Source organism: Maniola hyperantus, chromosome 4 (genome assembly GCF_902806685.2).
Source record: "Maniola hyperantus chromosome 4, iAphHyp1.2, whole genome shotgun sequence".
Lineage (NCBI taxonomy): Eukaryota > Metazoa > Arthropoda > Insecta > Lepidoptera > Nymphalidae > Maniola > Maniola hyperantus.
The window spans coordinates 14,156,198-14,170,127 of record NC_048539.1 but is presented as its reverse complement, the minus strand read 5'-3'; the positions used below and the strand labels follow the sequence as shown (position 1 = coordinate 14,170,127).

General features: G+C 36.7%; 1 protein-coding gene across 1 annotated transcript; it reads left to right on the top strand.

Annotated features, from left to right (window-relative positions):
• The first annotated feature begins 12,303 nt into the window (after positions 1-12,303).
• On the top strand, positions 12,304-13,583 carry LOC117996830 (lipase member M-like). Its single transcript, XM_034984966.2, has one exon. It carries the CDS (start codon positions 12,342-12,344, stop codon positions 13,581-13,583), a length of 1,242 nt encoding a protein of 413 aa, XP_034840857.2. The 5' UTR covers positions 12,304-12,341.
• The last annotated feature ends 347 nt before the right edge of the window (positions 13,584-13,930 follow it).

Here is a 13,930-nt window from a genome sequence, read left to right as displayed (position 1 = left end):
TTAACATTTTAGCGCATATTATCGTAGGATCATTTTATATATTATAGTCATCTAAATTTTTAATTGTACATTTTAATGCGTTTTACAGAATTGGAATAATTTAAATATTCAAGCGATTTGAAATGTAAATAGGCATACTATTTTACTTATTTTTAATTTTTATACGTTGTTTCAAATTCGTTAGCTTAAATTGCGTCACGCGCGTCCTGTTGTGCATTTTATATTTTGGTGGATTTTATTTCCTTGTGAAAAATTGGTCACACGTATTTATCCATGATTCATAAGGGCATTTAAAAAGAACAACCTGCGCTGTGAAGGCGAAAGTGTTTTCTTGCGGTACATACGAGAATATCGAGAAAAATAAGATATACTCATATTATGTACCGCATATTAAATCAATGACCATCGGATTATAAGCCTTGGTTGGAATATGGTAACTTGTTTAAAGGAAGAACTTTTAATCAAACGGGTCTCAAGGCAGGAATGTATCAATAGAAGCTTTTTCTAAATACCAGTACCTAATTAAAACAGTTTGTAAGTTTTACGTTTTACTTAATCAGGTGTCAAATTAACTCGCGCTGCACGATTTTTCTCACTCGTATTCCTTATTTCTGTGGGATTCCTAGAATTATCACATGATTTTAAGGATTTCTTGAAATAAAATCAATCAGATCAAGTGACAAATCAGATCCTTCTGCGTACCTATTCATCAATGTCGTTTTTAACGATGACTTATCAGTAATCAAAATTTTAGTGGTATTAGATGGAAATGATAGCTTAACGTGCTCTCCGGGCACGAAGAAAACTGATCGCGAGCAATTTACTCTTATCCATTGAGGAGTTCCGTTCTCCATCTCCGAAGATGAGATCTTTACCAAATAAAACGTGACTACCTCTGGAGCATGACCTACATAACAAATAAAGAATCATCAAAATCAGTTCATAATTTTCGAAGTAATCGTGTAATAATATTCATACTAGAGGGTTAAAATGCGAAAAAAAGCCAGGTTCAAATGGTTATTATATCGATCAATTTTTGATCAAAAAGATATTTTAAGCCAGTATTTTGAAGAAAAGTTCATTTACTTTTTTAATCTTTAGCAATGCCTATACCTATCTCAACGAAATAAAAGATACAGGCCAAAAACAAAAAAAACTCAAAAAATCTAAATTTTGGCCTATTTTTTTTTTCAAATTTGTTTTCGAGTGATTTGGCATGGTTTTTTTGAATACTTGAAAAATACCATTTCGATGGGAAATTTGATAATGTAGAAAAAATTATGTACATTATATCAAAATTTTGCTTTGTTTGCGAGATATATTGAAAAAATCAAAATGGTTTTTCACCCCCATCTTTAATTTCCACCCACAAATTTAATAGCACTCCACGGTTTTTCTATTTTTATAACCCATTGAATTATTCCTGTACTAAAAGACCGGGAACGTCTTAGGTCCTTTCTATATTATGACATAATCAATAGCCTAGTAATTGACAGGATAAGTATGATAGAACCTACGAAGTAGTACTTAGAAATTCTTTGGATAGAACAGAGTTCAAATAAAATAATAAGTAGTTATTGTACATGGTGAGTATGGTGTGCAATTAGGAATCTTAAAAAAATTGCCGTTTATTTATTTACAAAAAATAAATTCATTGCCACCCACGATTTTTCTTACGTACATCTAAATTGCAAAGTTCATGACCTCGATTATACAGATGCTTAAGAATTTAAAGTGCATGGTGCATATGCATGAATTTAAAATATTATGATCAAGAATGTATTTAGAGCATGCTTGACATTCAACTGTCTCTTTTGCCAGTATTGGAAAATATCGTCATCATCATCATGAACCGATAGACGTCCACTGCTGGACGTAGGTCTCTTCCGTTAGGTCTTCCACAATCCACACGCCACGGTCTTGCGCCGCCTGAATCCAGCGACTCCCTGCGACTCGTCTGATGTCGTTCGTCCACCTAGTGGGGGGTCTTCCAACGCTGCGTTTTAGGTGCGAGGTCACCATTCCAACAACGTCTATCGGTTTTACGAACTATATGTGCCCTGCCCATTGCCACTACAGCTTCGCAACCCGTTGAGATATGTCGGTTACTCTAGTTCTCCTTCGAAAATATACGTAATACGTCATGTGAATTTTGATCACATTTTACAGACCACAACATTCATCTTAAAAGACAGTATAAATACTATCTGTCCCGGCTTACTCACGTGTGTAGTCGACGTTAGCCCGACTACACACGTGTCAAAACCGCGGCGCGTGCGCGGACGGACTCCCTTGAAAAAGGACCCCGGATGGGTTCGAAACTAGTCGGGCTAACGTCGACTACACACGTGAGTAAGCCGGGACAGATAGTATTTATAATGGAAATCACTCACGGTAGTTTAAACGTTAAAAGACAGTTTCGTCCGAGCATGTTCCCATCTCTCTCTCTGCATCGTATTCCTCATTGCTGAGAGTCGTGACCGTTTATCAATTAAATACATCACGGCAGATTGTCTTGAAGCGACCGACATAGCTCAAAGGATTAGCGGGCTGAAGTGGCAATGGGCAGGTCATGTCTGTCGCAGAACCGACGGCCGATGGGGCAGACGTGTTCTGGAGTGGAGACCGCGTACCGGTAAGCGCAGTGTGGGACGACCCCCAGCCCGCTAGACCGATGACCTGAAGAAGGTGGTGGGGAGCGGATGGATGTGGAAGGCGGAGGACCGTGTTTGCTGGCGCGCTCTTGGAAAGGCCTATGTCCAGCAGTGGACGCAGTGTAACTCTTTAATTTTTCAGCATTAAAAGTAGCCTACGTCCTTCCCAGGGATGCAAGCTATATCTGTACCAAATTTCTTTAAAATCGGTTGAACGGATGGGCCGTGAAGAAAGCTAGCAGACAGACAGACACACTTTCGCATTTATAACATTAGTATGGAATTATGGATTATTATTATTTAATTGTTGCCTCAGAGGCAAACCTTTTATTCAAAATCTTTTATAGTAAACCACACTAAAGATTTCCCACGGATAGGTTATACAATCAGAACAAAAGACAAAAGACATAAAAATACGGAAGGCTAAGATAACCAGATTTCAAAGTTTAAAATATATATCATGTTATAAGATTAATTTATCATAACTTAAAGAATTTCTTGAAGTTTAACTAGCCATAAAATTTATTCAAAGGGTAATACATTATGACAAAATAAAGATTTTTTTTTAATCACTTATTAAAAATTATAAAACGAGTCTATTTGTTCGTAGTAGAAAATATGTTACGACTGTAGTTTGTGGAAATACTGTAAATCTTGAGTGGCATACTGACTCTTTATTATTCAAATGCCAGTCACGCTTTAATAACTTTGATAACTTATACCTATGATTAGTCTTATATTCTAATAACATAAAAATAACTATCATATTTTTTGTATATACAAAATTTTTCAGTATGCAGGAGGGGTACGCATTTATTATGAACATCAGGTAAAGTACAAAAATGCTCTACTTTATAATTTAACTAGCTGACCCATCCTTGGTTCGCATAGGTTTGGTTTAGAGATATGATCATACATCTACATAATATAACTATATAAAAATTACGGCAAACTCTCAAACTAGTCGATGAATTGACTTGAAAATTGTATACACGTTGCATATATATTTCTGAAGTTCCCACGGGAACGGGAATTGTTTACTTCCTCAATAGCTTCCTCCAAATCCTTCCTGGCGTTGGCCAGGCTTAGCTTATACCTATACCTACATTTAAAAGGACCAATTTGAAATATTAAAGTAGGTAGGTACTGCTGAAATCGCTGGGTCTTATAACTTGCATATTATGTTGTTTTCTCTGTACCATAGACCTCACAGAAGGCGGCAGAGAGGCGAATCTCCTAGTACTTTATTAATCTTCTCCTAAAGTCATTCTACCTATAGTTTTCCCACTTCATTAAAATTCTTATGTCAATGGTACTTAGTATGTCAAAAACCTTTCCGCAAGTCCCAACAATATTTGTACAACTGCGTAACACAACGAGATGAACGATGCACAAACGTATAGGTAACGAACAATAAGTTTGTGTATATGTAGAAGGTAATTTCCGGTTCATTATACTTATTTGAAAAAAAAAACACTATTTGAAAGGTTCCTACATTATTTCAGATAGGCAAAGCAATATAATATTATGCTGTTAAATCCGGGCGAAGTCCGGGTGGACCGCTAGTTTTACAATACTAGAACTAAAAGCATGACGCACTTGACAAATATGTAAGTACATAAGTAACGATTAATTTTATTAATTTGAATTTATTCCGCAATACTTAATACTAATTTTACAAGCCTGTGTAATTACTAAGCATCTTGTTGTTACTTACTATGACGCGATGTATGAGAGAAATCCGTCACTTAGCGAACGGCTTCATAATTAACCTAATCACGGCATTAGACAATTGATTCAAAGAATGTACCTAGTTGGTATTTGGTATGTATATTTGTAATGGGATTCTATAATAGCATTTAAACGGAAAATAAGTGGTTTGCATTGAATTCCTAAGATATACTTATCTGTCTAAACTATGTGTTAATAATGTAAAATCAAAAGCAAATTTTTTTTATTTCATGTAAGACAATTAGTGTCTTATCGCTGGGAAATGCGTTTACGCATTCACCCGGAAGCTAGCTAGTCAGCCAGGAGGGTCACGCGGAACGGGAAGAAACCTCCCCCCTGCCAAGTCATAAGCCATAGCCAACAATATCCCCGATACCGGGGGGGGGGGGGGGGGGGGGGGACGGGGGGGTTACTCGATCCCGATACATTGTTACCGGGGTGCACCGCCGCCGGCCTGAATACTGCTGTTCCCCTGAACCAGCAGCACCCAGGCACAGTGGGCGCTTACCCGACTGGTACCCCATGCTATGTCTGTACTACTGTGACTCTACTAGCGTTTGGTATGGAGATTTTACTCAGAAAAGCCGGCAAGAAACTCAGCAGTTGCTCTATTATGCTATAATATTATATTGATACATATATCATCATCATCATCAACCGATAGGGTCCACTGCTGGACATAGGTCTCTTGTAGGGACTTCCACACGCCACGTTCTTGCGCCGCCGCCATCCAGCGGCTCCCTGCAACCCGTCTGATGCCGTCCGTCCACCTAGTGGGGGGGTCTTCCAACACTGCGCCTTCCGGTGCGAGGTCGCCATTCCAGCACCTTGGGACCGCAACGTCTATCGGTTTTACGAACTATGTGCCCTGCCCATTGCCATTTCAGCTTCGCAATCCGTTGGGCTATGTCGGTTACTTTAGTTCTCCTACATAATATAACTCAACCATATATTAGGAAAGTAAATTCTTGTTCTCAATGATTTCGAGATCTTCCCGATGAAGGAAGGCTTTGAAGGCTCAAGGCCGGGGTCGGGAACGGAAAGGACTTATAAAAACAAACAGTTTTGCTACTAATAATTAAATTCAGTGTATTTTTGAGTTTCTGTCTACTTTTAAATATTTACTTTAGAAACAATTTAGATAATGCTCAATATTGCAGCGGTAAATTTTAGGCGATTTTCCGTTCAGCCAGAGTTTCAGCCATTTCAGGTGACCAGTGTCTCATACACTATCGTCTCAAGTCTCAACCAATAAACGTCAACTGCTAGACATAGATATGGTAAGCTTCACATAAGAATGTAGGTACCTGTACAGAAATTAAAAAAAAACATTTCTCTTCATTTTTTTGTTCTATCAAAAATGGATAAAATTTTAACCAATATCATCAGTCAGTAGCCGTTGTGAATACTTTTCTATGCCGGGTAGTCCCTGCAATAGACTTCAATGTCATCTGCCCATTTGCGGTGTTACCGTCTCACCGTCATTTGCCATCCCTTGCGCACCTACCGATCTGTTATATGTACACTATTGTGGTTTTTTTTAGCATATGGCCAGCCTCTCTCCATTTCTGTTATCTGATTTTCCTTTTTACATCATAAACCTTTGTTTTGATTCTAATAGTGTCTAATTTCTACCTACCACTCCTCCCAATGTGCAATACTTCTTTGAATCTTCAATGCAAACTTTTAAAAAAAGGTGCAAAAAGGTAGATGAGACGAGATGAGTGAGTGATGAGTCCTAGCCTAGTACAAGTACAAGTGCTTTCGATATTTTATATATTTCTCGTAAGGGCCTCATTTAAGTAAGTACTTACCCGAGGCCCTAATGAGAACTATTGTTGTACCTTAAACTTTGTTAAAGATTTTATGGTGAGACCCTAAGTGTTTCTTAGTGCATTGATGCAAGGTCAAAGAAGTTGATAAAAAGAAAAAACAACCTTTTATAAACCGACTCTGCGTTCAATTTCTTTATAAGGATATTCATGTTGGAACAAATTGTAATACATCTTTAATGATTAGAGATGTGTCGTTTTACATTAATGAAGGTAATTTAACACGTACTTTTATATTATGTCATCTATCAAGTAAGCTGTAATAACCAAATATCTGATTGAAATAGATTTAAACTACTTTATTATAGTTGAAATGAAAACTTATTAATCTATTAGCTGATTCCCGCGACTTCATCCTCGTGCATTTAGGTTTTTAAAAATCCTGTGTGTACTCTTTGATTTTCCAGGCAGTGGCTATACCACTCTGCAGTGGCCACGTATACTACACAAACAAACCCCATAAGGGTTATATTTTCAAGAATATTTCTTAGCAGATACCCGTCTAGGTACGTCAAAATAGCTATCTGCATGCCAAACAGCCATCCAGTAGTTTGAGCTGTGCGTTGATAGATCAGTCAGTCAGTCACCTTTTCATATTTAGATGATGATGTGTAACTGATAGGTATATGATGTAGGTGTAGGTGAGTGAATGTTGATAGGAAGTAAGTGGCGGCAAACAATTTATGCGCACGCGCAGTTATCCTCATGCATACTAAACAAGGAGTACCGTTTAATTTATTTATACTTATATTGATACTTCATTTATTTATCATTTGCACTGTCATATAAAATGGGGTTTCCAATAAACCATACACACCCAAAATGGTCGCTAAAAAGTGCCTGAGTATAGACTGTGAAATTACGTGCAACATTATAAGTAGGTATAGGTACTTATATTATGTTTTAGAACATTTTCATCGCTAATAAGAAGGGTCCTAGATTTTTAGTTGAATAAGTACATCAACGTAGACTACGAATAGCCTATAAATGAATATGTCTAAGGGCAAACCGATTGTAAGTATACTTCCTCTGTTTCCGAGTTCCTACGAACAAAAAATCATCTTGTACGTGTGTATGTGGGAGCGTTAATGACTAATGTACATGAGACGCTGAAGTTTGCAGTATTTTGTTTTTGTTTATCACTGGGGTTAAAAGCTTGCAGTTGCAAAATAGTCATAGAGGTATATAAGTTTTGTACTCGTTTTGTATTCCAAATTTTTATTTATTATCAGCAGCCATGCCAGAATGCCTTAGCCTTTTATTTAATTTGGATGGTATTTTATTTTTTAAGTGTATCTAGATATGTACTTTTATTTTTTCTTCGAGAAGTAATTACATTTCCCTTTGCACTTTGCACGAAGCGCAGTCACAGAGGTAATTTAATTATTTAAATTTCAATACTGACGCAAAAATTACTGAATCATATTTATATTAATCAGCTCAGAAAAGTTTTCACAGTTTACGCAGTCATGACTTTTATGAGCATTAAGCTATTTCATTCATTAAAACTTTCGATTACGACGCATGCATTACATGATATAACATTCATAATCTCACAAAGAATAAATGTTTACAAGTTTAACGCGTTTAACTAGTACAGCCGGCTTCCGAATTACGCAGTGAGTAATAGATTTCTCCACTATCAACAAAGAATTTGCGGGTCAAACGCATAACCCTTCTCTTTTCAGGTCAGTGCTTGATAAATAATATAATAAATAGTTAAACATTGCAGTCTGTTGTCTTCCGCATACTACGAATACCAAGCGTCGCCGCAGTGAGCTTAACTTGCGGTGACGCCCAATAATAATGGCATAGATTATTTCGTGGCGTGAAAATTAATTTAAGTACACCTGCGATTTTGTTATTTCTCAAAATGGAAATGAAGTGAGGAAGCTATGGAATGCCTTTGCTGATTGTAAGGCAACTAGTAGTTAAGACGTCAGTCTTTTATTCGGGAGGGTCCGGAGTTTGATCCCGGATACGCACCTCTAATTTTTTGGACTTACGTGCGCTATCACTTGCTTTAATGGTGTTGCAAGTTAGCTTTAATAATGAAGGAAAACATCGTGGAGAAACTTGCCTGGGAGTTCTCCTGTCTCCATAATATTCTCAAAGGTATGTGAAGTCTGCCAATACACACTGGGCCAGCGTGGTGGACTGTGGACAGAAATTGAACGATGTTTAGTAGACAATTTTTTGAAAATATTTCTTTTAGTTTATTGGTAAAGACACAAAATTCTTAAATGTATTAACGTTGCATCCATATAAAAGACTTCAACGGGGTCTGATTATTACGACGTCTACACAATTTTAACACCTATTACTTATCTCTTGCTACTTACTACTATTTCACTTTGTCTAGTTTTATCAAATTTTATCTTAAGAGACCTTCGCGTTCTTGAAAATATAATTGTAATCAAGAGGAAATGTGATATTAAAAGGTTAAGGCCCTTTACCTCCAAAGATACCTACTATAAAATAATATGTATCAGTTGACATATCTACAAACGTAATCTTTGAGCAAACCGTGAAACCTGCAGGCCTTCAGGTCGAACGCGGACGGTTGACGACTCCGATTCATTCGGACCCTGTCCCAAATACCTTCGACAGTCTTATACAAGTACTAGCAACACTAATTACCCTATAAGAGTAAGTACAACGTGATGGACAGTTGCTCGTTTTATAATTTTCATTTTTTTGCTTTGCATCCAGTTGCATTTATACATATTATTTAGTATCCCGCAAATTGCCTATGCGCGTGGCCGCCATTTTAGTGACGTCAGCGCTGGACTAAAGTTTTGAGCTGATGGTATATTTTTACTTAAATATACGTCAAATGACGTCAAAATGACGTCGTTTCGATGTTAATGAGACATTTTTTACTTAAATATACGTCAAATGACGTCAAAATGACGTCGTTTCGATGTTAATGAGACATGGTTCCAGCGCAATAGCAATTTGCGGGACTTATTGTTACTAATATATTGATTTAAAAATCATTACACTTACATTGACACTTACATTGATTTTAAAATCTAATCCTACCGCAACGTTAGCCATTTAGAAACTCTGTATGTATAGTACGCGACAGGTCGAGATGGCAATCGGGGTATGAGGCGGGGGGGAAGCCCCGCACACCCGCACAGCACCAGCACCCTAATTGCGGGGCATCCCCATCCTAATTGCCATCTGGACCTGTCGCATACTGTACCTACCTACTTACAATTCGATCTAAACAAACTTTCAGCAAGTATTTGCAAATAATTGCTAAAGCAATCTCTCAAATTATTATCCGTCTGACATTTTGGGAAGATGGACCCGTGAAAGGTGTTTGGGTGTTCGTGTTGCATTCTATGTGGAAATGATCAGCTCTGAACAATATTTGTCAATACTTATAAGTTATAATGAGACTAGCTTATGCTTGCGACTTCGTATGCGTGGACTACACAAATTTCAAACCTCTATTTCACCCCCTTAGGGGTTGAATTTTCAAAAATCCTTTTTTAGCGGATGCCTACGTCATAATAGCTATCTGCATGCCAAATTTCAGCCCGATCCGTCCAGTAGTTTGAGCTGTGCGTTGATAGATCACCTTTTCCTTTATTTAGATACTTAGTAACCTTTAAAAAAAATCTCGAAACTGCACACTACACGTATAGTAGGTACTCGACAGGTTGAGATCGCAATCGGGGTATGAGGCTATTTTTTTTGACGTAACGTAACGTGACGTAAATCGCATTTTCAGTACTGAAAGATACACCTCTCATCACTGTAATACCTCTAGGCTCTAGCACACGCGCGTTTTGCGGATGTGTGCAAAAACTTATCATACGACCTTACTATGTCATTTTTTCTTCCAAAATTAAATGCAAAACCATCACGGAAGAAGAATTAATTTGAAATTAGACTATTAGATGCATTTTACATTTTTCTCTACTGACTAATTTTGTTCTTATGTTTGCAATAAATTAACATAAACTACATTTAAATCCATACTAATATTATTAATGCAAAAGTGTGTCTGTCTGTCTGTCTGCTAGCTTTACACGGCCCAACAGTGCAACCGATTTTGATGACATTTGGTACAGAGTTAGCTTGCATCCCGGGGAAGGACATCGGCTACATTCCTATTTGCATTAATGGGCTTTGAAATCGGTATGTTACTTACCAGCGGAACAGGAGTGGAAAAGGCGGGTAGAGACTTAGAGAGGCGTGAGGGATGCAACGAATCGACATGATTATTTTGCATCGATATATTTAAAGACTGGAGAGGAGAGTGACATAGGCTACTTTTATCCCGGAAAATCAAAGAGTTGTATTTTTGTCAATCTGAATCCACGTGGATGTTGGAGTGGTCGGCATCAGCTAGTTTTTATATTAAACAACTAAAGGATGCCCGTGACTTCGTCCACGTATATTTAGGTTTTAAAAATCCCGTGGGAACTCTTTTATTTTCTGGGATAAAGTAGCCTATGTCCTTCCCCGGGATGCAAGCTATCGCTGTACCAAATTTCGTCAAAATCGGTTGAACGGATGGGCCGTGAAAGGCTTTAGTCGTCGTCGTAAAATCGACGCACAACAAACGGAACATTGAAGTGCGGAAACCGACCCAGACAGAAGAAAAATAGTCGTTTCCCCTATAGACAGCTGTTCGTTCAGCTTCCTGATTCCTCAGATTCTTGAAGCATCTGTAACAGCGTTTTAAGAATGATCAGATGGATGGTAAGTAATTAAAACGTACAGACAGACAAAAAATACTGTTGTGGGATCTATGTCGATGATAATATCCTTCCCCGGGGTGTAAGCTAACTCTGTATCAAACATCAAAATCGGTTAAACTGTTGGGCCGTGAAAAGCTAGCAGACAGACAGACAGACAGATAGGCACACTTTTGCAGTTATAATATTAGTATGGATGTATATACAGATTTCCTCTACTTACAGTTTTGTTTATGTATACAACTGATGTAATAAATGCACCTTTGGAAGTTGCCCATGGTCCATGACCATACACTGCGTTAATTACAAAGTTCATGTTTAGATTTGTTTAACATACGTAATATTAAGCTACGCTCATATTGACGGCAAAATTTCCATCGGATCTTTTACATTATTATCTAGGTACCTACTTTTGATTAACAAACTAAACCTGCGTGCAAAATTTTAAGTTTCTCTACCCAGTAATTTGAGTTGTAGGTACATTGATAAAATCAGTTAATCAGATAATGTACTTAATAGATTTGTTCGATAATGATAATGTAAGAAGTTTCTAATTTGGACCTAGATTTCCTCTTTAACATAGATCCCGAATAAATAATTTTGAGAAACTTCATCGAAAGCTACATAAAACTTAAAATGCCGCTTCTGAAGTTGAGGGACAAAATAGACTAAAATATATTAGAGTATTGGCAAAAAAATGTCACAAAACATGTTTTTGTACATTAGCAAGAATTCACACTAGTTTACTTTCTCTCTAGACCCTTTTAAGGCAGATATATTAAAAATAAATTAGCTTAGCTACATAATAGGTATAAATAACCTGCCTATGTTACTCAACAAAATACTTTTTGAGTTTAATTTAATCGTATTTTGTGAAACATTATAAATGTTTCTCGATAATTTTCGATTTTTCTCTCAATTCGAATGGTTTTTTTTTAAATATTAATATGTACCTAAGTAGTACTTGTAATGAACCGTGCAGTATTTTGTACTGTGTATACAACACAATAAAATTCAATTGATCTTTACCTTTTAACCCTATCTACCTTGACATTACAGTCGAGGCTGTAGAATCAATATGTGCTGATAAAACGTAAAGTAGGACTAACGAATTCATGTAGGTATAAGACTTTGCCTTTATGCACGCAGGCTTATATTAATATTTTTTAGACAACATTAGACAAAAACTAGTTACGATTCTAAGAGGAAAAGTACATAATGAAAAACTGTTTTTCAATCAGGATTTATTAAATAATACTTTTGTTTCATATTACCATGATTTCCTTAAGACCTTAACACTGAGGTCACATGCGTGTTATAAAACTGAGCTACAAAATATTACGAAATCATACCTTACTAGGACTTTATTGTGTTAAGAATTAAATTCAGGAAGTGATTTAATTAAAATGATAACGAAGATTCTAACGATTTTATATTTTCTTCAATTCACAAATTCAATACCGGCAAAGCGGCGGAACAAATTAATATCTTATGCATTTACCGAAAATAGACCTATCATAAAACCTTTATATATCGAAGATACGTACTTGAATTTCACAGAATTAACCACAAAATATGGATACCCGTCAGAACAACATACTGTGACAACAGAGGATGGGTATTTGCTAACTGTTTTCAGGATACTTCCCAAATGTCCACTCGCACAAGGACTTCCCGTAATACTCGGTCATGGTGTCGTCGACAGTTCAGATACATGGATCCTCACGGGCCCGAAGACAGCCCTGGGATATATCTTATCTAACAATTGCTACGACGTGTGGGCAGTCAACTACAGAGGAAACATCTATTCTCGCAAACACTTGCGTCTGGATCCAGATAAAGACCGAGCATATTGGGAGTTTTCATTTGACGAAAATGGTAATTATGATTTGCCAGCTGTGATAGACTATGTGTTAAGTGCTACTAGACAGTGGAAAGTATATTATGTAGGACACTCCCAAGGATCCACCAACTTCTTCGTCATGGGATCGTTAAGACCCGACTATAATGAAAAAGTACGGCTATCTGTCCAATTAGCACCGGTTGCTTGGATGAAGAATATAAAAAGCCCTGTCCCTAAGGTAATAACGCGACAATCCAAAGAAATTAGAACTTTTCTTGAAGAGGTGGGGTTCAATGAACTTTTCGCTAAACATCAAATTACACATTTTCTGTCAGAACTTTTATGTCAAATAGCCCCCAATGGATTGTGTGGCACAGTATTAGCCTTCTCAACTGGCTACGAACTAGGGAGCATAACGTCATTAAATTTAGCAATCGCTGTAGGACATGTATTTGTTGGTGTTTCTGCAAAAACTCTAGCCCATTTTGCGCAATCGATTGATTCTGGGCAGTTCCGACGTTATGACGAAGGAAAATCTGAAAATATTAGAAAGTATGGTTCAGCAAAGCCTCCAAGATATGACGTATCTCTCATCACCTCTCCCATAGTGCTAATGAGTGCTAAAAATGATTGGTTAACATCTGTAGAAGACTTAGATATTTTGATTTCAAGACTGCCAAATTTAATTGAACATTATATTGTACCAGAACCTAGTTGGAGTCACAATAATCTTGTTTGGGGGGTCAATGCAACAGAATTGGTATTTAAGAAAATTTTATATTATTTTCAAATATTAAATACCTAATAATTATGTGAAAGTTATGATTTGTTATGTGAACAAAAAAGTAGAGTTGTGATCAAAAATTATTTATTGGAATCCAAAGATTAGAATAAGTAAGTTTTTTTCTTAATCTATATATATAAAATCGAAATACCACTCTCAGAAACTAAAAAGCCTACAAACTTGATATTTGGAAGGTAAGTTCCTTCTAGGATGTAGGTATCAGCTAAGAAACGGTTTTGATAAAATCCTCCCCTAAGGGGGTGAAATAGGGTTGGAAGATAGTATGAAAGTCCTATGTATTTAAAGTTAGAGACGTGAAAATCGGCATTTAGGTTATATTTTATATTTTCTGTTAATTATTATAATTT

Bases quoted from the DNA above. Each gene is read 5' to 3' on its own strand.
- LOC117996830 (XM_034984966.2), top strand. From the start codon at position 12,342: ATGATAACGAAGATTCTAACGATTTTATATTTTCTTCAATTCACAAAT.